Source organism: Alnus glutinosa, chromosome 11 (genome assembly GCF_958979055.1).
Source record: "Alnus glutinosa chromosome 11, dhAlnGlut1.1, whole genome shotgun sequence".
In the NCBI taxonomy this organism is placed as follows: Eukaryota; Viridiplantae; Streptophyta; class Magnoliopsida; order Fagales; family Betulaceae; genus Alnus; species Alnus glutinosa.
Genome location: NC_084896.1, coordinates 22,973,300 through 22,989,195, shown reverse-complemented (window position 1 = coordinate 22,989,195; position 15,896 = coordinate 22,973,300). Strand labels below are relative to the sequence as shown.

Here is a 15,896-nt window from a genome sequence, read left to right as displayed (position 1 = left end):
AGCTACTTAATCCTACATATCATTAATTCTTCTCTCTCTCTCTCTCTCTCTCTCTCTCTCCCCCCCCCCCCCCTCTCCTTCCTTTCTTAACAAGTTTGATATATTGTTATCATTTCCAATATATTTGTTTCCAAAGCAAGCTTAATTATATTTGCAATCAGTGTAAATATTGTTTTTGAGCTTAATCAGCCACATTTTTGTCATATGCTGACTTTTGGGCTTTTCTAACTAATTTTAATCAGATGTAATCCTGTAATATTTCTAAAATTTAAATGACAATTGAAGAGTTCTAATTCCGAGCTTTTAAAATTAATAAATGTTGGTATCTGTACTAATTTGAGCAGTTCTTTGAATAGCGACTTGCTTATTTTTTAAGATAAAATATCATTATGTTTGAATTTTTTTGCTGTCTTCTTGGCAACCAATAAATAATTATTAAGGTTAGTGGATTTTTTCCCTCCCAGTAAGAAGATATGTTTATTTATTTATTTATTTATGTGCATGAAGTGCATGGAACTCTGCAAAATACTTAATAATCTCTCTGCGAATTGCAAATGTAATTGTACTCCACTAGGCAAATCATTAAATGCCAAAAGTCATCATCCTTCTGTATTTCTTTTTTGTGAAGAACTGAGTATGTAGAGATGGGCCATATTATATGTAAAAGTATATTGTACAAATCTGTGCATAAAACTTTGCTTTTAAAAAAACATAAATATGCATTTCAAAATCTTATAAAACATTTGCAAAATGTATATATTTATAAAGTAGTTAGCAGATTGATGTGTTTGACACGTAGCCCAGCTTCTGGTTTGGTTAGTGGCTCCATTGAGGCACTGTCTCTGCCTTGTCTGAAGTCTGCATTACATGTAAAATTAGTAAGGGTTAAGATAGAACCGTAAGCATTCTTCCTCACTTGAAAAAAGCTAGAAGAATAATCCATGGCTAGCACTTTGGTGGGCGTCGACGTCGTACAAGAAAATTTATTTATCTGGAATAAAAACTGCCCCAAAATGGGGCATTTCTTTGACAATTGACTGCACTGTTTAGTGCACTGCTTTGGTTTTTATAACTCTATCCTATATTTCTTTATGATGATTAATTGATCAAATTGTATTAAACTAAAAAGAAGTAGCGATCTGGATTCATTATATATGCTTATACAACTCAGCGATGTTGACCTTCAATTTTTAAGGGATTTATGACCAAGAGGATAGACTCGACTCATATCTGAACTGAATAAAAGTATTGAGACAGCTTGGTCCACTTCTTTGTGTAGGTGTTCGAACTTTTTCTGCTAGACTAAGGGTTTGTTGACTAAACAGCCACCTTCTGATAATTTTATGCACAATTCGGCTCTAAAAGCATTTAGCTTGAAGCGGTATAGTAGATGTTGCAATCAACATATACTTAGAGATCAACTGTGGAATAAGGAGGAGTCATGTTCAGTTTTTTGCTTTGCTGTTGGTGATTGTTGCATAAGATAACACATTGAAATGATTAGGGTCTAGAATTTATATTACCCAGTATCTCCAGATGAAATCTGCGGTTTGATTGAAACTTATAATTTTATTTTATTTTTTTTAAAAAAAATCAGAGGCAGAATGCTTCCATAATACAACTATTCCCTCTTGATACTAAAGATACTTCTCCGATCTCCCCCTTCTAGGTGGGATGCAGGAAGACCCTCAAATAACTATAGACTTGTCATTACGTGGCTTTTACTTCTAGATCTACATCCTGTATCCATTATGGTAAATTTATGGTGACAATCATCATTACCATTACTTGTCATCATTGATAGGCCATAGTTAATAATGTGTTATCCTCTAGGCCCTAGCTAATAAAATCCTGTTTGCAAGTCCTGCTTATCATATATGTATCATCTACTTTGTTGTTTTAAAGCATGAGACCAAAACTCTTCTTTGCTTTCTGTATATAGTTATGTCATTATCTTTTCATTTTTCCCAATGACAACTACTATCTGCTTAAAGTTAACCATGAAGGAGCATAAAGCAATAGCTTTCCATCTTCCTAACTCGCTCACAAGATAGAGGGGGGAAAAGAAGTAAAGATTAGGGGCTGTTAACTTGGTCAGTTGAGGACAAGTTGATTGATTTTCAGTTCCTCTAAATTTGTTCAAGGCATGCTTGCTGTGTATCACATAAAGTCCTTGTGTCAAACCTGCCTGTTCAGTTCTGGAATTCCTGAACAAGCCCTAGGTGGTTGATCAAGTATCTATTCCTGTGGATAGAACATCTGTTTACTGCAAAAATAAGTCAACCATCTCTTTGAGAATCTCATCCATGATAGCATCTCCTATCTTCATGCCTATCTTCCTTTCTAGTTGCTGAAAATCACTCCAGTCTTCTATTGTGCTGGAGAAATCAAAATTCATCTTGTGGGTAATGTTTGTAAAGTCTCCAGTCTGCTTATAGATGATTTTCTTCATATCTTCTGGATGTGCGACGGCTTGAGCATACTTGTCTCTTTCACCCTTCCTTCCATGGGTTTCTAAAGCCTCCTTAACAGAATCAAACAGAAGTTGCTTCCTTTGCTGCAAAAGCCTTTTGTTTCTCAGGTGCTGAGAAGAAGCAGTCCAAGTTATCCCCTTTAGTTTAGCAAAACCTACATGGCTCTTTTTCACAATTGATGAATTTATTAGTGATTCCCATAGAGAAGCCGAGACTATGGAGTCTCCTGCATCTATTTTGCATGGAATGGAGGATTGACTTGATGGGGCTTCTTTTGTTTCGAAATCATACACTGTCTACAGCAAAGTATTATACACGTTAATAATTGGAGACATGGAGTTGTATTGTTATGTTTTATGGCATATTTATTAGATAAAAGACTTATGAAACTGGTGAACCTTGGTTGGATGGTGCTTCGCTAATTTGTGATGCTTTGGTGAGTAGTATGCTATCTTCCATGCTTATCCAATGGAGTGTTGTATCTGCAGCAGTCTGTTAGCTTTGTAAGTGAGCTTATTCTTGAAACTACAACGAAGTAATGCTGAATTGAAAATGAAATCTGGAACACGTCCTTGCAACCATGGTTAATAATTAGAAGCTTTTGTACCTTTACTTTTAAATTCTCGAATTTGAAAGTCATTGAAGTACTTGCATGAGTAAAGCGATGATGCCTTGTAGAATGCAGAGAGAGTTCTTCAACATTGCTGTCATTAGAAAGATATGCATTTAAACATTCTGTTGGGAAAAAACTATTTGTTTCTGCAATCCGTTGGGTCCTTCTGATGCTCTGAGAAATGTCTTCATCATCCTTGTTGCCTTTTATGCCATTTGCTAGCTCCTGGCTGTTAGTGGGAATGAGCTTTGATATTACTGATGCTAAGATTTTTGTACCATATAAGATCCTCTTTCTTCCCTTATTTAATTCATAACTCCATGATCTGAATAGGTTGTTAGTTGAACCGACAGAGTGGCCATTGGGACTCGATCTCTTCATGTACCTTCTTTCGGAAAGGTAATTGTCTAGGCTGAAAGGCTCTTGTTGGTCCTGGAGATGTTCTCTTAGCTTTTTGGCAGGTGCTGACTTGGATGCAGAGGAGGCCATTAAACCTGCAAACTTGAAAGGGCTCAAGTAGAAGAGAATACAGGTTCTAGTTTAAGAAGTTGAGAGAAAACAGAGGCTGTAGGCTTACAATTGGAATTGAAAGAGCATCTGCTGCTGAGATTGAGCAGTAGAATCTGATAGGATAGTAAGAAATATATATAAGTAAGTGTGATGGGGAATGAAAGTGTGTGAGGGATGGCCCCTACTACACTCAGCAATCCTGCAGTTAATTGGGGACAACCAAAAGTTTAGACAAGGCAATCTTGTAATGATTGGTAACACTACCATGTCAGAACAATAGAATCTAATGATTGTTGTGGTACCTCTCTCTCCCTATCTCTCTCATTGCAAAGATTATTTCCTAAAATATATTGTTCCCCTCTGGTTTTGTCATGTTTTGAATCACTCATAATAACATTACTGATGGGAGTAGAAATCTACTATTCTTTAATCTATTGCTGAATGTTTATATAAAATTCTGCAGAAAGAATAACATATGCTGCTATGTTAGGCCTCAAATCACTCTTCCATGTTCCTCTTTCCTGGACACTATGTACTATACCAGGTGTTTAAAATACATGGGATGATATATTCTCATAAAATTCGAATTCATCAAAAATATTCTCATAATATTCGTCATGTCGGAGGGCCCCATTATGGCCTCATTCATGTTTCTGGGATAAACTTTGTTGTGTCATAACTTGTAAAGGAAGCCCTTAGCCTTTGAAGGCAAGCAAAGCGTCTCATAATGTAGGTCAGCTGCATCCCAATGGGGATCATTCTCAGGAAAATCTTATTATTAAAGGGAAAAATCAACTTTACTCGTGCATACCAATGGTGATTAGTCTAAGGAAAATCTTATTATTAAAGGGAAAAATCAACTTTACTCGTGCATCCCAATGGTGATTATTCTCAGGAAAATCTTAATATTAATGGGAAAAATCAACTTTACTCCTTAGGTTTTCATGCGATTTCAATTTAGACCCTAAATTTTCAATTTTCACATTCAGGTTCTTAAGTTTTTATCTTATTTCAAATAGGCTACTATGCTCACTTATTGTCCAATTAATTAACAATGTTATGTCAAACCGACCGATTAAAGCCAAGTGGCTCTCGTTTGACATGTCATGTGCCAACTGTCCATACAATGTGACATAATTACTTTTAAATTACAAATATACTCTAAATAAAGAATTTGGTTTAAACTTTTTAAAATTAATTTATTTCAAATATATTTGTAATACTCCGTTTGTTCCGACGTAAAATGTTTTTCATCGTAAAATATTTTTAACGAAAATAATTTGTCAGAAAATAATATACTCTAAATAAAGAATTTGTATTAGACTTTTTTTTTTTAAATGGATTTATTTCAAATATATTTGTAATTTATGCTCAATTTGTTTCAACCTAAAATGTTTTCCGTCGTAAAATATTTTCAACGAAACTATTTTTTTTAAAATTTGATTTTCTTGGAAATATTTTTCAGCTTTTGGCTCGTAGGAAAAAAATCATCAACGGTGTAAAACAGAATTAGGTAACTGCTGCTGGAATCCGGTGATGTCTGACCGCCATCGCCGAATTCTGACGAACCAACTGGTCGAAATCTGATCAGTATAGCAGAAATTCGACAAAATTCCTAGATTCTGGCAGCGGTTGTCGGCATTTGGCGACTATCGCCGAAATCTGGCTATCGGATACCAAAATTTAGAGATCTTTGGTAGTAGAGCGGGCTACCATCAAACTCCAGTGCTCGACAGTAGCTGATTCTCATAAACATACATGTAAGAATGAAGAGTTTAAATTAAGAAAATTATTTATGGTTTTCAAAATCATAAATCATTTTTTAAAAATTAAAGAAGTTTTTACGGTCAAGTTGAAGATGATTTCTGTTTTGACCATTATTTTTGCCCCTACCAAATACAGAAAAATGCCAAAAATATTTTTCAAAAACCATTTTATACCGAAACAAACATAGCACTAAAGTATTGGCATAATGAGAGACACGAGGCATTAATCGATTGGTCAGGATTATGTTTGATTTTAGTTGTATAAATCAAATGGGTAGGTTGGCCCAAGCATCAAGTATGCACCCTGAGTTCTGGTACGGCTTTATACTCTATGAAATTGTGAGCCATTTGGGTCCAGGTAGGGTGGGAGCGAGCTTGATAGCTTCTTATTTATTTATTTATTATTATTATTATTTTTTTAATTATTTATTTATGAGAAAACAACACTTCTTCACTTTAAAAAGTTGCAATGACTCTCTCAAACTTTCTGGCCTAGGATTTTCGATGCATCCCGGGACAAAAGGTCCATTATTATCTTATGAAACGTGTGAAAAATAGATATATATATATATATATATATATATATATATATATATATATATATATATATATATATATATATATATATATATATATATATATATATATATATATATATTTAAAAAAATAACTTTGCTGGCTATGGAGGTGACACGTGAAAATCATAGTTTTTTTTATTTTTTTTTTAAGTTTTTTTTTGTAAGACTGAACTTGTAGAGCTATTTCTGTAACAATTATTGTAAAGAATCGGATGGATAACTGCAGTGACAAAGTTAGAAGTTCTTATAGGCAGGGGTTAATGGTAAAAAAAAAATTAGGCTAAATTTTTATAATTTACATTTTTTTTTAGAATTGAGTGAAGACCATAGCCTATACCGGCCCCCTAAATCTGTCGGTAATTGAATGGGGATGGTTGGATGAACAATTATTGTCTTCTTACATATATTGAGAGAGAGATTTTTTTATAGCATTAGTGATGAAACGATTTTCGGAATATGAAAACTCTTGGAGTATAATTATAATGACTTTTTATTATTGAAATAAAAAAAACTTCTACAAAAAAAAAAAAAAAAAAATAGTATCATAACAATTGATTATTTATTTTAATTAAACTTTACATCCACACAAGCAAAATCCTGAGTCTCCCGTTGTCTTAATTTACCCTCGAAGAAATTTTTTTTTTTTTTTTTTTTTTTTTTTTTTTTTTTTTTTAAAAAAAAAAAAAAAAAGAAAGAAAAGAAAAGAAAAGAAGAAGAAGGAGAAGACGGTTTAGTAGATAGTTATAAATTACGCATGCATAAAGAGCCCAAAGTACGATGGACATAGCAGGCCCACGTATAAACCTTTTGAGCCCTTTAGAGACATCGATGAGCTGTGTCCGTCAGTTTTTGGAAAGTTCTGCCCCACCAAAAAAAAAAAATAAAAAAAAAATAAAAATAAGAACTGCATTTATAATTTTTTAACTTTCATTCTTTTTGAAAAAAATATTTAAACTTTAAAACGTCTCAATTTAGGATATCTATTTTTTAAAAAGTTTTAATCTCAGTTATCCGTTAGAATTTTCCGTTAAATCTTGTTAAAATTTTCAAAATACCTTTAATTCTTTTTAGGAAAAAAGAATTGCGAGGATTTAGGTGTTGGTTAAAAAATTTAACGGAATTTGCAAAAATATCCATGCCGGACTCTTTGAAAAAAAAATAGATATAGGGGTATTTTAGAAAGATAGGATTTAATAAAAAATTCTAACGGAGGACTGAGATTGAAACTTTCTGAAAAATAAATACCCTAAATTGAGACGTTTTAAAGTTTATGTACATTCTTAGTTCAGGAGTTATAAGTGAAATTCTCCCAAATAAAAAATTAGAAAGTTCAGGACTCAAAGAAAAGTGGGAAAAAAATCTACTTTTTTTTTTTTGAGAAACGTCTCATTTGGCCCACATTCTTTTATAAATTACTATATTGATCCGGAACCAGTAATATAAGAAAAATATTTAGAGTACTACAATTTTTATTACAATTTCTTACCAATTGGTTCACATTTTATGAGTGTTAGATGGACTATTACGTCACAGTCTATATTTTAATGACTCACAAGACAAATCCGGTGACTTCCGCCCGTGGAGGCTAGTCTATCTCTTTCTTCTCTTTTTCTTTTTTAATTTTTTTTTAGTGACAAGGTCCACACCTAAAAATAAGCAAAGTATTTTCAAAACATTGTTATACAAAGGTGTGAGAAGTTTCTTGAAAAAGTGCTTTATGTTTTATTTTTTAAAAATGTTTTCTGTTATATATATATATATATATATTTTAAATGTTTGGTAATTACTAATTAGTGGCAACGATCCGTTTGGTAACTATTATGTAAAAAATGTTTTTCATTGTTTGTCAAATGCTATAAAGACTCTCAACTTTAACTCTCAAAAGCATGACATTTCTTCTTCAAAATCCTGTTCCCCTTCGTCAAGAAATATATTATTCTCATAATCATAATCCCAATATTCAACTGATCTCCATTAAATTAGATTTATATAGTCTCTAAAAACCTAGAAGCCTTGAAAAGCCATCATTTTCTTCCAGAACTTCCATTGCTTTTTTTTTTTTTTTTTTTCTTCATAAATTTCTTTTTAATATTATAAAGATTTCTTTGTAAATTTACTTTAGGCAAACTGTCCCCATTTTCATTTTTTTTTGGGAATGGTCTGTTTGGATTATGGCAAAATACTGCTGGAAACAATCTTAGAGCTCTGATAACTATCATTAAACCACTAATTTTGTGTTCTGTATACAGTGAAAGCAAAACTTTCATAAAATATAGAGGAGGGTACACACACTTCTGATGTGCTTGGTATGTAGGAATCAACAAAGCCTAGTAACTTCATATCTTTCAATTTTTGCATGTTATAGGACCATAATTTTTAGAAAACGGTTTGGATTGTGACTTTTTTCTAATCACCTTTAAAGCGGGTTAGAGGAATTTCTTTCAATCTAGTCTAATTGTTAAGGTCTTTTACATTAATTGAGGTGAAAAACCGAGAAAAAAAAAGTCTTAAGTGACGGAACGAGGACAAAAATTTTAATTTATTGTTGTTTATGCTAAAGAGACGTGCAATTGACGTCCTATCTTGAAAACGTAGAGAAAGTTTTGTTTTTACGTTGTTTGAATTGGAAAAAAAAAAAAAAAAAAAAAAAAAAAAAAAGGAAGCAAAAGGGCGTGTTTTTGGTAGTGTCTATTAAACTGGTCATATGTGTCTAAAACAGATGTCAGTTTAATAAATTGAATTTAAAGAAAAACTTTGTCCAATAAATATGGCTCTACCTCATTTATATTATTGTTATGATTAAACATGATCATATTTATAGATGAATTATTTACTAAGAAAGCAAATGGGAATTCTATAATTAAGACCCCCAACTAGAAATTTCAAAGCAATCGTAATTGATCGATATTATACAGCATAATTAAGACCCCCAAGAAAATCAGAATAATGATAACCAAACCACTGAACTAAGATGAATTTTTGTGATGATTCATTGATTTTGCTGATCGATCATAATGAATTTTTATGTGTACCTCTTCTTTTTTTTTTTCTTTTTTTTTTTTTCTCATAAAAAATTTCAAACAATCTTGTTAACATAATTCAAGAGTGTAGAAATATAAGGTAGAAAAATAATATGAAAGAAAAAGGAGAGCGGAAGTAGAGATAGATATTGATGAAGCGTTAGGACTACATTTTGTATAATGAAGTATATTAATTCATTTAATTGTATTACAATAGATGAAATTTATAGATGTGATTACAAACGGTGAGCAAGAAACCCTAGTTATATTAGAGAATAAACTGTAATATAGATATTATATAATATTCTAACAAAGAGACTTATGCTCAGTATGTTTCGGCGTAAAATTTTTCCTGAAAAATATTTTTGACATTTTTCGGTGTTTGGTGGGGGGCGAAAATAATGATCAACATAAATCATTTTCCGTTTGACCGTAAGAGCTTCTTTAATTTTTGTAAAACGATTTACAGTTTTGTGGGAATTTGCCACTGCCGAGCATTTGAGTTTGTTGACGTTGTCAGATTCCGACAGCGGTTGCCGGATTTCGTTTTTCGTCGTTGGGAATTTCCCTTTTATCCTCTCAAAATTAATGTGACTCTTAAAATCACCGTTTAATCAAAATCTAATAGTGATTTATCATATGTTTCTTCTACCCTGATGTGATAAACACATTGTTAACAAATTTTGATAAGAACCCGCAACAATTAATAAACAAAAATGTTATAGATAATGAACTCATTTCATGTAAGAAACACCATAAGTGAATCTAATTAGAGCTAAACACAAATAACAAGACAAACGTTTGATTACAATTCTCAAAGCCTACGACTCTAATTACAAACTAACAACAATACGACAACTCTAAAAGTGACGATGTAAAGATAACAATGAGTCATGAGAGAGCTAATATGGTGAATGCCATCCTTTTAATTAAGCTGGACTTCTCTTATTTTCATGTTGATTGTACGTACGTATTGTATTTCTCCTTATCTTCCGTTACCCGCATGTCCACGTAACGTGGGTTGGCCGGTTGGGTGGAACTCTATCAAATTTACAATCAATTTTTTTTTTTTTTTTTTTTTTTTTTTTTTTTTTTTTTAAGATTCGGGCATAAATATTTTTGCAAAGGTCCATAAGAGGTAGCTCAATCGGCTGGGGACCACGCCTCAGAAAGCGGAGGTCACTAGTTCGAATCTCTCCTCCCTCTCTTGTGTGGACATGTAAAAAAAAGAATATTTTTGCAAAGAGTAATTTTTTTTGCACAATTTTAATAACTTTTTTTTTAAAAAAAAAAAAAAAAAATCAATCATATATTAAATATTTAGGGTCCACATGTAGGAAAATAAATTTAATGGTTGATCATAAAAAAAAAGTAGTTAGAGTTGTGTAAGAAACATTATTCTTTTGCAAATTCTGTTAAATTCTGACCAATATCTACGTTTCTTAAAAAACTAGATGTATTTTAAGAATTTTAACACTCATTCGTTAGGATTTAATGAAAAATTCTAATGGGATGGTGATGATCGAAACAAAAATGGGATTGTAAATATTATTGAACACAAAATCTCATGGCTATTGGTTGATTGTATGGGTCTTTTTCTAGTAATATATTGAATGGTCATTTTCTTCCTTTCCAATCTTTTAGGCCAATTGGCAATTGCCCAAAACCACTCAAATTTTGATATTCGTGGAGACACGCAAGTGCTGATGTAGGCTTACCCAGATGGAGAGAGACCCATATATTAATGGAGCAACAATGACATTGTGAATGTGGTCCATTTTCATCCTCTTCCCAAATATAATAGATTACAAATATTACTTCCCATTCTTCGGGCAGGTATACATCCACATGCAAACTTGTGGCCAATGCTTCTTTCCCATTCACAAGTGGACAATTTTTTTTAAATTTTTAAGGAAATTGTAGGGTTGTTGGTTCGTGTTTACGTGTTGAGTTCAGGTCATGTCGATATATAAGTATAAGACTATATGTATCAACTGTAACTTGACCAATTTAATTAAACTAGTCGGACTCGTCAACTATAATTCGCTAATTTTTTGTTGGTTTCGTGCCAGATTCGCAATTTGTGTCAAAAATCAGTATAAGACTATATAGGTCAATCGTAACTCGATCTATTTAATTAAACGGGTCAAATCCCTCAATCTTAACCCACTAATTCTGCGTTGGATTAGCAAGTCGTCTAAAAAATTGCCAGCTCTAAAATTTTTTTCAATTCTGTTTATTTTATTTTCACAAGACATAATTTTTTTTAAAATAAATTAGGTAAAAAGAATTTCTTCCATTAATCAAATCTATATTAGCGGAAGAATTCTGGAATTAAACTGAGAAAAATACAGATATGGCAATTTCGAGGGTGTCTGACCTCTATGACTATTTCAAGGTGTTCACACTTCATTTTTGTCTAAGGCCAAATGCATGTTACAGGTCTTCTTTATATAAACCTTTACGACTACTAACCCACTACAATATGGATCATACCAACTATATATGGTTGACCCAATACAACTTAAAAGCTCATCAACCTACTAAGGTCAAAGGCTGACTTATCTAATATACTCGTTACAAAATCATGTCTGAATATATAGACAAAAATTTCTTACAAACCGGTTTATAGGAAATATTATACAATCCACATATAAGATTGACATGTGTCCCTTGGTATGTGAGAATCACATATTATTTTAATCGCATGTACTTTTCACATATTTAAATGACACGTGTTATTCTTATATGTGAATTGTATAAAATGTACTGCAAACCAATTTATAAAAAATTTATGCCCCGAATATATATAACAATTTCATAGACGGCCGGCGAGAAACTCTATAGCATATGAATAAAGTGAAGTAGTTTCAGATTGACAAGAACCTAACTGTGAATTGTAGCCAAATAGACTTTTGATCGAATTCCACTCGGCTTTTGTCAAAAAAAAAAAAAAAAATCTATTTGTTCTAGAAGGGCAATAAGCGAAAATATATATAATTTGAATCTGGAAGAATCCAATTATAAATTTGTCAACTTGCTAATTGCTATTGGTGTTAATCAATTTCAACTATACACGCTTAATATGATAACGACCAATAATTCTTTTCCTTACAAAGGAGAGAGAGCCCCAGTTAAAGACAAATTACAATTAGGGTTGATAATTTTTGACATGACCTTTGAATTCGACACAAACACGATACAAAGTTATAGGGTTTGGGTTTAGGCTAAACGGGTCAACTCGTTTATGACACGTCAACCTGTTTATGACCCGTAAACCCGTTTATGAATTATGACATTTATAAACGTGTTGTGTTCGAGTTTTGTTTAAGTGTCCAATATTGCTAAGATTTCTTTTACTTGAACACTTTATAAGCCATGGTGTCCCCTCCCAACTCAAGACGTCTTTTGAGAGTGTCAATGGAGCTATTGACATTTTATATGGTATCAGAACCACATGTTTCTTGCGATAATTATGATGAGCCTTTCTCTCCTGTTGTTGTCCACGTGTTTGGCCATTAGTTGTCACACGTGAGGAGGAGTGTTAAAGTGTCCCACATGACTAAGATTTTTCTCACCTGTGCACTTTATAAACCATGATGTCTCATGTTCTATTAAGACGTCTTTTGAGAGTATCAATGAGCCCACGAACTTTTCACAGGTTTTGTGTCTCAACCCGTTTAACTAATCGTGTTGGGTTCAGGTGGCCTAAACGAGTTAACGGGTCAACCGAATCGACTTGAACCTGATACGATAACCCGTTTCGTTAACCTTAAATCCACAATTACCAAAGGAAAAATTATGTTTTAGTACATTAGCACATTGTGTTATTTAGTCGCTGGAACCAACTTATTATTATGTTTGTTAGGAATAATTGAATTAATTAATAAATTAATAAAAAAGAAAAAGAGAAGTACCCACTTCTTTCAACCTTATCTCAAAAGTTACATCCCTTTAAGAAAAGTGGGGGAAAAAAGAGAGAGCAAGACTTCATATTAACCTGTTTTTATTGTGCAATAGGAGCAAGACTATCAATCGTGACTATCTTTTTTCCTTCATGATTCCTTTTCTTGAAAATAATTCTCCATCCAAATTTCTAGAAAAGTCTTAATTCTCTGTTAGGTTTTGCATTCAAGTTGGCAAATCGTCATTTGGATCGTAATTGATAGTAGTTGAGTCGGATTTGAAATTTGGTTCGAAACTTGCACTTTATGCAGATTTGCTCGACTCACGCTCAGTCAAGCAACATTAACTGACATAAAAAGTCACTTAAAATACGTTATATTAGTCAGTATGATGTGAGTGATAAATGAATGTAAAAAATAGCATAGCTCTCAAGTTAAAATCAACTGAAGAGGAGCCGATCCTTTATAAATGAAGGGCAAAACTATCAAACAAAATGTGAAAAGACAATTTTACCCTTCACCTATAAATGATCGGCTTCTTCCTAGTTGAGCTGGCATAATATTGAGCCACACGATTTTAATTTAATTTTTTTATTTTTAAATTTAATACAAGCAGACGAGAAAGACACATTGTAGCTATTCTTATATGAGCCACACGATCTTATTTGACAAACAACAATCTTGCCACCTGTACCAACTGCATTTTTAATGGCAAAAACGGCAAGGAACAAGGTTGTCATTCAAGGAAGAAACCCGTGAAGGTAGAAAAAGTGGATACATAGGGAGCTGAAATTGGCCCTAAAGTTGTAAAATGAGAAGCTGACCATAGAAGCTTCTTTCATGGCCAACAAGATTGTCGATTATTTATTTATTTATTTATTTTTCCTTACTTTTCTCATTTTAACTTTTAAGGCACCAACCCCACCAGAAACCATTAATTAATGCGTAAAGAAGATCCATTCTTTGTGCTCTTTTTTCAATGCTTTAAAGTTGCAAATGTTGGTCCCTTCACCCCTTCTTCTTCAAAGAGAATGAATTAAGATCAATTATGAACAAAAATCCATCAATTAAAGGGACCAATCTCATCTCCAGGCTTGAGGTCCACTGACTCTTATATATATAACTCCACCATACCATGCATGCCAAAGATCATGATAATGTTTTCATTATGGGTAATTAATCCAAAATCATCATAATTGGGCATCACAACCATGTTCCCTGAATTTGATGCACCTCATGATTGTTTGTCTAATTTACTTAAAAGGGTGTCACACCCGTGAGCAAATTAATTTTGATCCAAATTATGGACTCTAATTCCTTTCACACCCTCTTTAAATATTTTTATGAGTCCCATATATAATTAATTAGCTTGAGTACTGCATTTGCCATCTTGGGTATTTCAATAATCATATACATATCTCTGCATGTGAACGTGGGTACTGTTAAACATGCCAGAAGTTTGGCAAGAGGACCAAATAAAAATGGCGTTGATAATGTATCCCAAAACAAGTACATTCCAAGCATGATCCTATTCCACTAAATCTAAATCCCTTTGTTTCATTTGGCGTGATGGAAAATCATATTTTGTTGCACACTAATGGTGATTTAACAATTCAAAGAGTGCGCTCTTGTCCATGATTACACCCAAAAGGTTAGAAAGTTGGAGTCTTTTAGACATACACCAATACTTTGGAACCAAGTAATTGCTCTGGAAAGTTGAGTTCGTGAACCTGCACTTGAATATTTAAAAGTAGCCAACACCCAAACACCTTTTTTGTTTGTTTCTTTTTATATATATTAAATATCGTAAGTCCATTAGAGGCTCACCTAAGCCTATGGGCTCACGGCCCCATTGAGGCCTCCTGTCCCTTGGCAAAGACTGAGCGTCTCGTTGACACGAACCCCTCGAACGTCCCACTAGAGGATGAACCTCCAATCAGGAGATCATTGATCACTGTCTGATTGTACCCTAACCGACGATATTCTAGTTGACGGTCGCATACATGAAAAACGACTATGTAAGGAAAAACATTTCCCCTTTTAGCAGCTTAATTTGCTTATTCCGAATCCGGTACCTAAAAGGAAGGATTGGCAATATAAGGAGATCAATAAGGTATATTCAGAATGAAAGATCTTTGCTATGACTTGTCACCTTACATACCAGACTGGTGACCTTCAATATCTACCATATCTTGCATACACTTCTCATATTTATGATAGTCCAATAAACGAGATAAAAAAAAGAAACCCGAAGTCGGAGGTACACACACCCTTACTAACTCAAGTTTCAGAGTGTCTAGCACTGCTCGCGACTTCTTACGAGTCATTTATGTCTATCTTTTGTTTGTCTTTGTAGGTGTTCTTAACCAAGAAAAATGATTGAGGGAGACCTTTAACGGGCCTCCCTTTTGAATAAAATAGGCAATTTTATTCAAGAACTCCCCCTTCAATCATTTCTCCTTAACCCGATGTGGTGCTACAGTCAACTTGTATCAACACAAAACAACATAAACAAGCAAATAAAGAATGGGAAGGGACTGTTGATGTCGTTAATTAGTACTAGGAACCGAAATCACAGAAGGTAGAGAAGAAATGAGAATGCTTTTACTTTGGTCAGTAGAGAAACCATCTAATAGGGTTATCTGCAAACTAATTAGCATTGCGATGAACTTTAATTACGAAATAACCTGATTGGAAAAGGAGATTGAGATGCTGGCGAGCTTAGTGGGTATTTCGCATAACATTTTTTCTCTGTGTCTTGATAAATGGAGTTGATTTAGAAAATGTAAATAAAAAGAAAAGGAAAGAATTTCATACTTCTAGAATTTTTCATAATTTTCAACGAGGCCAACCGTTCAACGTTCTTTTACGTACGAACCTTCCCTTTGTTTATTTATTTTTTCTTTTTTACTTATAATTACATATATATATATATATTTAATTAAATAAGTAGAGTGAAAATCTGAGTCTTGGTAATTCCATCTTTGCCCCTGATCATTCCTCACGATCTCTCTATAAATTCAGCCAACA

The 15,896-nt window shown here is 33.0% G+C and overlaps 2 protein-coding genes across 4 annotated transcripts in view; one reads left to right on the top strand and one right to left on the bottom strand.

Moving 5' to 3' along the window:
- LOC133881539 (pre-mRNA-processing protein 40A-like) overlaps positions 1-4,031 on the top strand; it is a 28,803-nt gene extending 24,772 nt beyond the window's left edge. For all 3 annotated transcript variants that reach the window (XM_062320486.1, XM_062320487.1, XM_062320484.1), the window contains exon 30: positions 3,421-4,031. In XM_062320486.1, the coding sequence (XP_062176470.1) occupies positions 3,421-3,432 (12 nt within the window). In that variant the 3' untranslated portion in view covers positions 3,433-4,031. The remainder of the gene's footprint in view (positions 1-3,420) is intronic.
- On the bottom strand, positions 1,943-3,576 carry LOC133881540 (uncharacterized). The gene is made up of 3 exons (XM_062320488.1): positions 3,082-3,576; positions 2,873-2,966; positions 1,943-2,766 (listed from the first exon to the last, which is right to left on the bottom strand). Exons 1-3 carry the CDS (start codon positions 3,574-3,576, stop codon positions 2,264-2,266), a joined length of 1,092 nt encoding a protein of 363 aa, XP_062176472.1. The 3' UTR covers positions 1,943-2,263.
- Positions 4,032-15,896: the final 11,865 nt, after the last annotated feature.

Coding starts and splice junctions, on each gene's coding strand:
- LOC133881540 (XM_062320488.1), bottom strand. CDS start 3,576: ATGGCCTCCTCTGCATCCAAGTCAGCACCTGCCAAAAAGCTAAGAGAA. Junction 2,967..3,081: donor TCGAGAATTTAAAAGTAAAG/GTACAAAAGCTT, acceptor CAAAGCTAACAG/ACTGCTGCAGATACAACACT. Junction 2,767..2,872: donor CGAAGCACCATCCAACCAAG/GTTCACCAGTTT, acceptor TGCTGTAGACAG/TGTATGATTTCGAAACAAAA.